The following is a 13,531-nucleotide window of genomic DNA, read 5'->3' as shown; positions in this document are numbered from 1 at the left end:
ACCGGGGGGGAGGGGGGGAGGGTGGAATTTAAAAAAAAAAAAAAAATGTTTTTTTATTTTTTTTCATAAAGAAATACAATCATGTGTGCTTACGGACTGTATCCCTGCAGACTGTATCAATCTATATTGATATATAATGTATATATTGTGTTTTTTATGTTGATTTAATAAAAACTTTTTCTTTTTTTTTTTTTTTTTTTTCCTTGTGCGGCCCGGTACCAATCGGCGGTTGGGGACCACTGGTCTAAGTCATTAAAATGTTAAAAACAAGTCAAATTATTTTTTTTATTTAACTTTTACAGTAAATCTCTACAGTATATCAACTTTAGGTTGATATAAAATTTAAAAAAACCAAAAAGGTTTTATGCCTTTTCTGTCAAGACAACTTTGTTTTTTATAATAAAACTGAAATACGCAGTGTTTCCCCCACTGCCCAAAACAGGGGTGTCCAAACTTTTTCGACTGAGGGCCGCAGACTGAAAAATCAAAGCAAGCGGGGGCCATTTTGATATTTTTTATTTTAAAAACCAATACAATATATGTATAAAAAAGATACATTTAGGCCTCCATTCAGACTTGATCCCGGGGAACCCAAAAGGTTTTGGTAAAAAAAAATATTAAAAATGTGTCATTATTTAGTATTATTATTATTATTATTATTCAAGGTTTAAATCTCTAGATCAACATTAGGTCTATCTGTCAATAAAACGCTTTTAAAGATTTAAATTGTATGCCATTTTTGTCAAGGAAAACCGTGTTTTTTTATGGAAAAAAACACAAAATATGCAATATTTTCCCCCAATAAAATTTTAAAGTGGAATATTTGAGATTATATAATAATTGGAGTCTTAAAAAGGTCAATAACTCATAACAACAATGATTTTAATTCATTATTTTTTTGAGCAATGACACTTAAAAAAAAAAAAAAGTCCCACTAAAATTATTGGGGATCCAAAAGGGTACTGCTCAGTAAAGTTTTAAAAAATTAATCCAACATTTTTTTAAACTTTTACCACAATAGTCTTAAAATCAACTTCAGATCTATCTGTCAATTATAAGTTGTATTGTTGTTTATGTTTTTTGTTAGTTATTTTTAAAAAAAACTTTGTTTTTTAAATGGCAACCAAAATATATGCAACATTTTCCCCCCAAAATATCTCAAAGTGGAATATTTAATGTGAAGTAAATGGAGCTTTGAATAGGTCAATAATTCATAATGACATTGATTTTGATTCATTATTATTTTAAAAAAAAAGAAACAGCCTGCATGGCAGCTTTGTGTTATTAGAGTAAATAATGCAACATTTTCTTGTTACATTTCACCTGTTTGCTCTTTTATACCACTTTTTATGTTTTTTTGTTTTTTTTCAATAGTATTTTTAAAATGTGCCGTGGGGCCGTTAAAAAAATACCTGCGGGCCGCAAATGGCCCCCGGGCCGCACTTTGGACACCCCTGCATTAAAGCATCTACCACCATATTGAACATTTGTTCCAGAGAAAGACTATAAATTTGTTCCACAGAGCCCCCACCCTCCTGCCTTGTTAAATTTACTACACCTTTGAGATAACTGCCGCCATTACTCAAACCCCAAAATTTCCCCCCCTCCCACAACCAGCCTCGTAAAACTACAGCAGCAGTGGAGTCGACCGAGGTAGGAAAAAAAACAAAAAACACGGGTGCCCTTGGGCCAGCGTCTTGAGTTTGGCTCGCGGGACGTCGCAAGTTTAATAAGTAATTTGGTCCCATGGCGTCAACGGCTTTATTATAAAGAGCTGACAGTCTAATTGCTACTGATTTACCCCCGTCTTGTGGACAAAGTGAGTAAATCCGGTCAATGACCATGAATTTTTGTTTGAAGTGTTCACAGCACAGCATTTCGCTTTTATGACCCAATCCAAACAAACTTTCTCAATTATGGTACAAACCGCAAACAACACAGGAAGTCAACACACGTGTTCACTAGGGGTGTAACGGTACACATAAAATTTCGGTTCGGTACTTACCTCGGTTTAGAGGTCACCGTTCAGTTCATTTTCGGTACAGTAAGAAAACAACAAAATATACATTTATTAGTTATTTATTTACCAAATTTGTAAACAATGGATTTATCCTTTTAACATTGGGAACACTATAATAATTCTGCCCACGTTAATCAACATTAAACTGCCTCAAGTTGTTGCTCGGATTAAATAAAATGACAAAACATTTCTTCTACATATAAAAAGTGCAACATTAAACAGTTTCAAGTCAACTCATCGTGATTAATTTATTACAACATTTGGGAAGCCTGTAGTTGATTTTTATTATGTAAATGTTATATTTTTATCAACATGTGATAGCAGGGACCCTGCCATTCAAAACTAGGCTGCTCCATTACTAATGATTAATGTACAAACCCCGTTTCCATATGAGTTGGGAAATCGTGTTAGATGTAAATACAAACTGAATACAATGATTTGCAAATCATTTTCAACCCATATTCAATTGAATGCACTACAAAGACAAGATATTTGATGTTCAAACTCATAAATAATAATTAACTTAGAATTTCATGGCTGCAACACGTAAGTAGTTGGGAAAGGGCATGTTCACCACTGTGTTACATGGCCTTTCCTTTTAACAACACTCAGTTAACGTTTGGGAACTGAGGAGACAAATTTTTTAAGCTTCTCAGGTGGAATTCTTTCCCATTCTTGCTTGATGTACAGCTTAAGTTGTTCAACAGTCCGGGGGTCTCCGTTGTGCTATTTTAGGCTTCATAATGCGCCACACATTTTCAATGGGAGACAGGTCTGGACTACAGGCAGGCCAGTCTAGTACCCGCACTCTTTTACTATGAAGCCACGTTGATGTAACACGTGGCTTGGCATTGTCTTGCTGAAATAAGCAGGGGCGTCCATGGTAACGTTGCTTGGATGGCAACATATGTTGCTCCAAAACCTGTATGTACCTTTCAGCATTAATGGTGCCTTCACAGATGTGTAAGTTACCCATGTCTTGGGCACTAATACACCCCCATACCATCACAGATGCTGGCTTTTCAACTTTGCGCCTATAACAATCCGGATGGTTCTTTTCCTCTTTGGTCCGGAGGACACGACGTCCGCAGTTTCCAAAAACAATTTGAAATGTGGACTCGTCAGACCACAGAACACTTTTCCACTTTGTATCAGTCCATCTTAGATGAGCTCAGGCCCAGCGAAGCCAACAGCGTTTCTGGGTGTTGTTGATAAACGGTTTTTGCCTTGCATAGGAGAGTTTTAACTTGCACTTACAGATGTAGCGACCAACTGTAGTTACTGACAGTGGGTTTCTGCAGTGTTCCTGAGCCCATGTGGTGATATCCTTTACACACTGATGTCACTTGTTGATGCAGTACAGCCTGAGGGATGGAAGGTCACGGGCTTAGCTGCTTACGTGCAGTGATTTCTCCAGATTCTCTGAACCCTTTGATGATATTACGGAGCGTAGATGGTGAAATCCCTAAATTCCTTGCAATAGCTGGTTGAGAAAGGTTTTTCTTAAACTGTTCAACAATTTGCTCACGCATTTGTTGACAAAGTGGTGACCCTCGCCCCATCCTTGTTTGTGAATGACTGAGCATTTCATGGAATCTACTTTTATACCCAATCATGGCACCCACCTGTTCCCAATTTGCCTGTTCACCTGTGGGATGTTCCAAATAAGTGTTTGATGAGCATTCCTCAACTTTATCAGTATTTATTGCCACCTTTCCCAACTTCTTTGTCACGTGTTGCTGGCATCAAATTCTAAAGTTAATGATTATTTGCAAAAAAAAAAAAAACGTTTATCAGTTTGAACATCAAATATGTTGTCTTTGTAGCATATTCAACTGAATATGGGTTGAAAATTATTTGCAAATCATTGTATTCCGTTTATATTTACATCTAACACAATGTCCCAACTCATATGGAAACGGGGTTTGTAACTATAGCTGAAAAAATGGTACAACAGCAACAGGAGAGACTATTCATCCCTGAACACCATGGAGTTCAAGTAGGCTTAATGATGCACTTACATTATTATATCAACTATCAGAGACAGAAACTCTTCATTTAACATAATGTCCTTTTTTGCTGCTTCAACACAGCTCAATCAACACAGAAAAAGGTCAAGTGAAATAACAGACAGACAGGGCTTTGCTGTCCGTAACACTCCAAAATGAGCTAACGTTACGCTAAAAGCGAATTAGCCTTCACCTCAAGCCAGGACTGCGCGCGAGCTGAGCTGCCGTTAAGGTTTCTAGAAGGTCAACGGGCTCATAGTGATGTTACTAGTAGTTGACTGGGAGGTGTTTATTATAATTTGGGGAGAGTCCGCAGCCTGATGATTACCTGCTAAACGCTAAGCACTGACTACATGCGCTCTGAATATGCACTGCTGATTGGCTGTTACCGCTCTGTTTGTAATCAATCAGATGGTTGTGTGGGTGGGACAATGCTGGGTGCTGTGTAGAGTCCAGACAGAGACAGAGGCAGAAGGAAGCTACTTAATATGTCCGTGTGGAAACTCGTTCGGTACACCTCCGAACCGAACTGAAACCCCCATACCGAAACGGTTCAATACAAATACACGTACCGTTACACCCCTAGTGTTCACACAAAACACAACCTGCTCACTGAATTACACCCATTTAAAACCCCTGCAATGCATGATGGGGGAAAATGCCAAACACTCTCCACACTGCATTTTAGCTGATTGATAACAAAACTTTAAGGAGGTTGTCACGGAAGTAAACGAGGTAAGAGTCGAACTTTCACATACCGTATTTTCTGGACCATAGGGCGCACCGGATTATAAGGCGCACTGCCGATGAGCGGGTCTAGTCAGGTCTATTTTCATACAAAAGGCGCATTACAGAGGTCATATATTTTTATTTTTTTTCTAAAGTGAAAACGTACTAAAATATTTTGATAGATTTTTGAGCGCCGTGTGTAATGTTCTATATTTTCAATGGAACATATGACATTTTGGTGTTGTTTACTTGAGTCATATTGCAGTTTACACGTGTATCTTATGTGCGACCAGGGATGGTGTTTGATAAGAAATTATCGAGTTCGAGCCTATTATCGAATCCTCTTATCGAACCGATTCCTTATCGATTCTCGAATCGAATCCAGATAGGTTGTTGTATATGGAAAAAAACACAATATTTGGTTTAACAAAAGCTCACTTTTATTTTATAAGAAAAAAAATTAATAAAATAAAATAAATAAATATTGACTGTTACCCCCCTAAAAAAATAAAATAAATAAATATTGACTGTTGTTACCCAAAGTATATTAAGTGGGATTTTTCAGAAAAACAAATATATACAGTAACACAAAAACAACCTGTCTCTGTGATCACTATAGGTGAATAGCCATGCCTTTAGGCGTTTTTCACGGTCCATTATTTTTGCTGCTTAAGTGACATCACAGGAAATGACGTAGCTCAGTCTAATGACTGATGTCCCACAGGGCATTTCTTGTGGGACGGGATTCGTTTCCAGGGATTCGATTAAAGAACCAACTCTTTTTCTTTACTATAGTGGCCTCGATACTGGGAACCGGTTCTCAAAAAGGGATTCGAGTCCATGGAATCGGTTCTTTTCTTATCGAACGGTTCTTTTCTTATCAAACAACCGGGAGAACTGGTTTCGAACATCATCCCTATGTGCGACTGCCATCTACTGGTCACACTTGTCATTTCGCCGTGTACCAAATAAAATAGCTTCGAGGTCAGTAAGCATAATCAAAATTATTCCGTACATTAGGCGCACCGATTTGTAAGGCGCACTGTCGAGTTCTGAGAAAATGAAAGGATTTTAAGTGTACCTTATAGTCTGAAAAATACAGTACTCTTGAAATCCAACTGTATTAATCATTAATTATATATCCTTTACATCAATATAATATGTAAGTATATATAGTATATAAACATACATACATACATACATACATATATATGTGTATATATATATATATATATATATATATATATATATATATATATATATATATATATATGTATTAGGGCTGCAACAACTAATCGATTAAAATCGATTATTAAAATTGTTGCCGATTAATTTAGTCATTGATTCGTTGGATCTATGCTATGCGCAGAGGTTTTTTTTTATTTATTTTTTATAAAAAAAATGTATGGTGCCAGTATGCAGTTTTTTTTTCAATAAAATACTGGATAGGATAGAAATGTAGTTTGTCTCTTTTATCCGATTATTAATCGATTAATCGAAGTAATATTCGACAGATTAATCGATTATCAAATTAATCGTTAGTTGCAGCCCTAATATATATATATATATATATATATATATATATATATATATATATATATATATATATATATATATATATATATATATATATATATATATATATATATATATATATATATATATACTTAACTTTTTTTTTTACTTTACGTGAGGTCGGCCAATTTTTTTTTGCCCACTGAGGCCCCCGATAAAAAGGTTTGGACACCCCTGCTCTGGAGCATCACCACCAGCCAGCAGGGGCATTTATTGTCCTTTTTTCTCTTTTCTTTTTTATAATGCCACATAGCCATGCGTTCTGTCACTGCAGCGCTCACACATGCTAATGTTTTATTCACTTTGAGAAAGAGCGGCCGCATCATGAAAGGAAGGTCTGATCTCACAACACGGACTCGCTTGCCAACAAACATATGAAATATTAACAGGCAAATATCCGCACCGGTGATAAAAGAATGCTATTTTTATTTAAATGTTGCAGAGCGTCGCTTCATCACAACAACTTCTAAATGTAATTGTTTTCTACAGCGACCACCCACTCCCTATAGCGTACGTGCAGTAGAGCTTTGCTCATTGTCCAGCACTGCTCTTAGATGGTGGCATGTCCTTGTGGTCTACATCAGTGGTCCCCAACCACAAGCACAAGAATTTTTTTTATTTTTTTTATTTTTTTTATTAAATTAACATAAAAAACACATTATATACATTATATATCAATATAGATCAATACAGTCTGCAGGGATATAGTCCGTAAGCACACATGATTGTTTTTTTTTTTTTTATTTCTTGTGCAGCCCGGTCCGTGGGACAAATTTTCAAGCGTTGAAAAGGTTGGGGACCACTGGGCTACATAACATGCAATGGTGGTTCTTTAGTCAAAATGTTGCACAGATTATATTTTACGGACCATTTTCAAGTCGCTTTCTAACCGTTTCGTCAGGATGTGCCATTCACTTCCACTGTGTCTCCACCTCGTCAGCCATGTTGTAGTTTTTAGGGTAGAATAACGATAACGATAAGGATAAACGGTAATAATGATAACTGCCGTAAAACCCTGGACGGTTAGTATTACCGTTTCAAATATTTTAATTAGGGCTGTAACAACTAATCGATTAAATCGATTAAAATCGATTATTAAAATAGTTGCCGATTAATTTAGTCATTGATTCGTTGGATCTATGCTACGCGCGGAGTTTTTTTTTGTTTTTTTTAATAAACCTTTATTTATAAACTGCAACATTTACAAACAGCTGAGAAACAATAATCAAAATAAGTATGGTGCCAGTATCCTGTTTTTTTTCAATAAAATACTGGATAGGATAGAAATGTAGTTCGTCCCTTTTTCCCGATTATTAATCGATTAATCGAAGTAATAATCGACAGATTAATCGATTATCAAATTAATCGTTAGTCGCAGCCCTAATTTTAATTATCGATTGATAACTGCACTTTTATAAACTTGCTGACTCACTGACTGTCGCCAGCTCGCTAGTTTAAATGCTAACATGTAAACAACAGACCGTAGCTTCTTTCCCTATTAAGAAATGACACGTACCAATCCAAACGTATTCAAACACATTGCTGTCAAAGTAGCAAAGATATCCAGTGCACATTCAACCTACAAGTTGTGTGCTCTTAGAACACAGTGATCGTTATATACTCGGAGGAGTACGAGAATACTAAGACTAAAACACTATCAGTGAAGCATACAGTAAGAAATACAAACATGCAAAATTGTGGCTATTTATTTTCACTCCATCCATCCATTTCCTACCGCTTGTCCCTTTTGGGGGTCGCGGGACGGCTCCAACATTTCAGTATGTAAATAAGTACTTTTTGAGCACATTCAACAATAAGACTGTGAATTTTTGGGCACCACACAATTCAGTTTGATTCTATTCTTGGGGGTAACGATTCGATTCAGAACCGATTATTGATTCAAAACCAATACTTTTTAACGACATTTTGTGCCAGTTCTATGATTAACTACATTCCTCCATAAAATAGATGAACCACTGTGAAGATTTCTCTATTACTTAAAAGAAAACTGGTTTTGTATAATAAAATTCTACCTAAACATTTAATAACGTCAAATACAAATAAGGCAGCAAGAGAAATATCCAACACTTCACCTTTGTATAAATTTGGACAGTAGATCTACATCAAAAATATGAATATATATAGATATGTGTATATATATATATATATATATATATATATATATATATATATATATATATATATATATATATATATATATATATATATATATATATATATATATATATATATATATTGAGGCTGCAACTAATGATTATTTTGATCATCAATTAATCTGTCGATTATTACTTCGATTAATAGTCGGATAAAAGAGACAAACTACATGTCTATCCTTTCCAGTATTTTATTGGAAAAAAACAGCATACTGGCACCATACTTATTTTGATTATTGTTTCTCAGATGTTTGTAAATGTTGCAGTTTATAAATAAAAGTTTATAAAAAAAATAAATAAAAAAATTAATAAAAATAAATAAATAAATAACATAAAATAAAAACTCTGCGCATGCGCATAGCATAGAGCCAACGAATCGATGACTAAATTAATCGGCAACTATTTTTATAATCGATTTAATCGATTAGTTGTTGCAGCCCTAATATATATATATATATATTTATTTATTTATTTTCATGACTATTTACATTGTAGATTGTCACTGAAGGCATCAAAACAATGAATGAACACGTGGAGTTATGTACTTAACAAAAAAAGGTGAAATAACTGAAAACATGTTTTATATTCTAGTTTCTTCAAAATAGCCACTTTTTGCTCTGATTACTGCTTTGCAAACTCTTGGCATTCTCCCGATGAGCTTCAAGAGGTAGTCACCTGAAATGGTTTTCACTTCACAGGTGTGCTTGAAGCTCATGGAGAGAATGCCAGGAGTGTGCAAAGCAGTAATCTGAGCAAAGGGTGGCTATTTTGAAGAAACTAGAATATAAGACGTGTTTTCAGTTTTTTCACCTTTTTTTCTTAAGTACATTACTCCACATGTGTTCATTCATAGTGTTGATGCCTTCAGTGACAATCTACAATGTAAATAGTCAGGAAAATAAGAAAACGCATTGATTGAGAAGGTGTGTCCAAACTTTTGGCCTGTACTGTATATATTTTGTGTAATCTTGTGCTCCAGACGCCATTTTTACACAACAAAACACAAGAAAAATTGCAAAAGAATGGAGGTCTACAACTTCTTTGAATGTGGCTGAGTCAAGGAAATTGGTATCAAGACTCTCCCGGATAAATATGCATCGTTTTTGCTCGGGTAAGGTTGCATTTCTTAATTTAACTTCGCGTCTACTGCCATGTTTGTTGCCTTTTTGTCGCAAGCGCTGTTTATGAGTATGCATATTTTCCCCCATCTCTATCAAAATATAACTATAGATGTCAACATTGTGTATTTGCTGAACGATTCATTTATGATTGTTTATCAAAATATAACTATAGATGTAACATTGTGTATGTGCTGAAAGATTCATTTATGATTGTTTATCAAAATATAACTATAGATGTAAACATTGTGTATGTGCTGAATGACTCATGTATGATTGTTTATCAAAATATAACTATAGATGTCAACATTGTGTATGTGCTGAAAGATTCATTTATGATTGTTTATCAAAATATAACTATAGATGTCAACATTGTGTATGTGCCGACAGCTTCCTTTATGATTGTTTATCAAAATATAACTCTAAATGTAAACACTGTGTATGAGCTGAAAGATTCATTTATGATTGTTTATCAAAATATAACTATAGATGTCAACATTGTGTATGTGCTGAATGACTCATGTATGATTGTTTATCAAAATATAATTACAGATGTCAACATTGTGTATGTGCTGAATGACTCATGTATGATTGTTTATCAAAATATAACTATAGATGTCAACATTGTGTATGTGCCGACAGCTTCATTTATGATTGTTTATCAAAATATAACTCTAAATGTAAACATTGTGTATGAGCTGAAAGATTCATTTATGATTGTTTATCAAAATATAACTATAGACATCAACATTGTGTATGTGCTGAAAGATTCATTTATGATTGTTTATCAAAATATAACTCTGAATGTCAACATTGTGTATGTGCTGAAAGATTCATTTATTATTGTTTATCAAAATATAACTATAGATGTCAACATTGTGTATGTGCTGAAAGCTTCATTTATGATTGTTTATCAAAATATAACTATAGATGTCAACATTGTGCATGTGCTGAAAGATTCATTTATGATTGTTTATCAAAATAAACGTACCCCCTCTGGTTCCCTGCCTGCCCCCTTTTGGATCTCGACCTCCCGCCTGGACACGGACTTTTGATGCCTCGCTCCTGCCCTTGATCTCACGGACCTCTGAGCCTGCCTTGCCCCTCTCGAACACTCCGGGTAACACTCATCATATACCCGCTTCACATAGTCGCACACCATACATAGTTTGGATTAATTACACGTCTCATTTCCCTTGTAAATATTTAATGAATATAGAGCTAAACAACGTCCCTGCTGTCTTCTTCTCCTGTACACATAACAGTCAAGATCTGCCCTTTACGTTTATCCTCGGAGGACAAACGCAAGTTTTGAGTCTTGAGTGAAAAAAAATCTGTGGAAAATGGGCCGATGATCACGCCGGGAGAGCCCGCTGGGACTCGGAGGGGCCGGTGCCGCTGCATTGATTCACTTGCTGACACCACAATTGATGAGTGTATCGCGCTGGTTACGAGCTGTGTGTCTCGCCTCCCCGTATCCCCGCTGGTTCCCTGGCTGCCCCCTTTCGGATCTCGACCTCCTGCCAGGACACGGACTTTTGACGCCTCGCTCCTGCCCTTGATCTCACGCCTGCTCACGGACCTCCGAGCCTGCCTTGCCCCTCTTGAACACTCCGGGTAACACTCATCATATACTCTCACTATACATAGTTTGGATTAATTACCCGCCTCATTTCCCTTGTAAATATTTAATAAATATATAGCTAAACAACGTCCCTGCTGTCTTCCCCTGTACACATAACACTCAAGATCTGCCCTTCACGTTTATCCTCGGAGGACAAACGCGAGTTTTGAGTCTTGAGTGAAAACAAATCTGTGGAAAATGGGCCGATGATCACGCCGGGAGAGCCCGCTGGGACTCGGAGGGGCCGGTGCCGCTGCATTGGTTCACTTGCTGACACCACAATTGATGAGTGTATCGCGCTGGTTACGAGCTGTGTGTCTCGCCTCCCCGTATCCCCTCTGGTTCCCTGGCTGCCCCCTTTCGGATCTCGACCTCCCGCCTGGACACGGACTTTTGACGCCTCGCTCCTGCCCTTGATCTCACGCCTGCTCACGGACCTCCGAGCCTGCCTTGCCCCTCTCGAACACTCCGCGTAACACTCATCATATACTCTCACCATATATAGTTTGGATTAATTACCCGCCTCATTTCCCTTGTAAATATTTAATAAACATAGAGCTAAATGACGTCCCTGCTTCCCCTGTACACATAACACTCAAGATCGGCCCTTCACGTTTATCCTCGGAGGACAAACGCGAGTTTTGAGTCTTGAGTGGAAAAAAATCTGCAGAAAATGGGCCGATGATCACGCCGGGAGAGCCCGGTGGGACTCGAAGGGGCCGGTGCCGCTGCATTGATTCATTTGCTGACACCACAATTGATGAGGGTATCGCGCTGGTTACGAGCTGTGTGTCTCGCCTCCCCGTATCCCCTCTGGTTCCCTGGCTGCCCCCTTTCGGATCTCGACCTCCCGCATGGACAGGGACTTTTGACGCCTCGCTCCTGCCCTTGATCTCACGCCTGCTCACGGACCTCCGAGCCTGCCTTGCCCCTCTCGAACACTCCGGGTAACACTCATCATATACTCTCACCATATATAGTTTGGATTAATTACCCGCCTCATTTCCCTTGTAAATATTTAATAAACATAGAGCTAAATGACGTCCCTGCTTCCCCTGTACACATAACACTCAAGATCGGCCCTTCACGTTTATCCTCGGAGGACAAACGCGAGTTTTGAGTCTTGAGTGGAAAAAAATCTGCAGAAAATGGGCCGATGATCACGCCGGGAGAGCCCGGTGGGACTCGAAGGGGCCGGTGCCGCTGCATTGATTCATTTGCTGACACCACAATTGATGAGGGTATCGCGCTGGCCGGGCTCCAGCACTGGCGGAATGGTCAGGGAGGCGTAAGAAGGTATAGCGAAACGGGGAAGGAGGGGCACGGGTGGGTACGGCGGCGTAAGGCGAGGGCTGGACGTTATCCCCCATGGGTCCGCAGCGTACTTGTTAAACCGCTGACCTTTAATTCACTATTGTCACCTATCATGTTGCACATGTGTGCCCCGATGGCGCTTTGAGGCATCGGGCGTCCATTGATCTACTCTGTGGTTTTAAACCAGACATGTGAATAAAAACCAACTGGGCTCAGGGTCTTCTAGTGGGTGTGACAACAACAGGGGACAATAGCAACAGGGCAGCCCTGGAGCTGCAATGACCATGACAGGGACAACACACACAATTGAATAATGACAGATGAAATTGTACATTAAATGGCAATATTGCCACATGAAAACGAAGCGTACCTTCAACAGCCAGCACCACGGACACAATGAAGCTGCACATCCACAGCAAGTAATCCATTGTCATGTTTGCAACATGGAGAAAGATGCTCGCCGTGGAAGGGGATGGAACCTGGGATCACCGCAGCGGAGCTTATTGTGTTCCTCTCCCGCCTGTCACTCACTCGTTCCCGGCATCGTCCACGGACACGAGCAGGTGTCTTTTCCGGTTGTTGCTGGGGTTTTTTTTGGCTTTTTTAAATCATTCAACGTCCCGTTATTCCACGGACGCGCATCTTCTCTCCCCTCCCCACGCGAGTAAAGGTGGAGGGGGAAACCCGCTCCCGGGGGGGGGAGGGTGTCGAGGGTTCGGTGGAAGTCCGCTCTGGGGGGGGGGGGCAACTCCGCGTAGCTGTTGCGCTTCGGTAGGGGACGTGCGTCGGAATGGCAAACAGTGGGACAGACACCACGCGTGGGGGAGTGGGAGGGGGGGAAGGGGAGGAGGGGGGTTCCGTTTCAAACCAGAGCTCGTGAACAATCCGTTTCCGGGAGAGATTTTCAAAATAAAACCCATTGTATAGGAGGGTTGCATGTGACGTCACATCCGTTTTTCTTCTTCCCA

At 38.6% G+C, this 13,531-nt stretch overlaps 1 protein-coding gene across 1 annotated transcript in view; it reads right to left on the bottom strand.

The window, feature by feature from the left end:
• Positions 1-13,280, bottom strand: part of ephb3a (eph receptor B3a) — a 151,176-nt gene extending 137,896 nt beyond the window's left edge. The window contains exon 1 of the mRNA XM_062069584.1: positions 12,934-13,280. Within this exon, the coding sequence (XP_061925568.1) occupies positions 12,934-12,997 (64 nt within the window). The 5' untranslated portion in view covers positions 12,998-13,280. The remainder of the gene's footprint in view (positions 1-12,933) is intronic.
• Between the last annotated feature and the right edge of the window lie 251 nt (positions 13,281-13,531).

This window comes from Entelurus aequoreus, linkage group LG14 (genome assembly GCF_033978785.1).
Source record: "Entelurus aequoreus isolate RoL-2023_Sb linkage group LG14, RoL_Eaeq_v1.1, whole genome shotgun sequence".
Classification (NCBI taxonomy): Eukaryota; Metazoa; Chordata; class Actinopteri; order Syngnathiformes; family Syngnathidae; genus Entelurus; species Entelurus aequoreus.
Note: the sequence above shows the minus strand (reverse complement) of the source record. Positions and strands in the feature narration are given on the sequence as shown.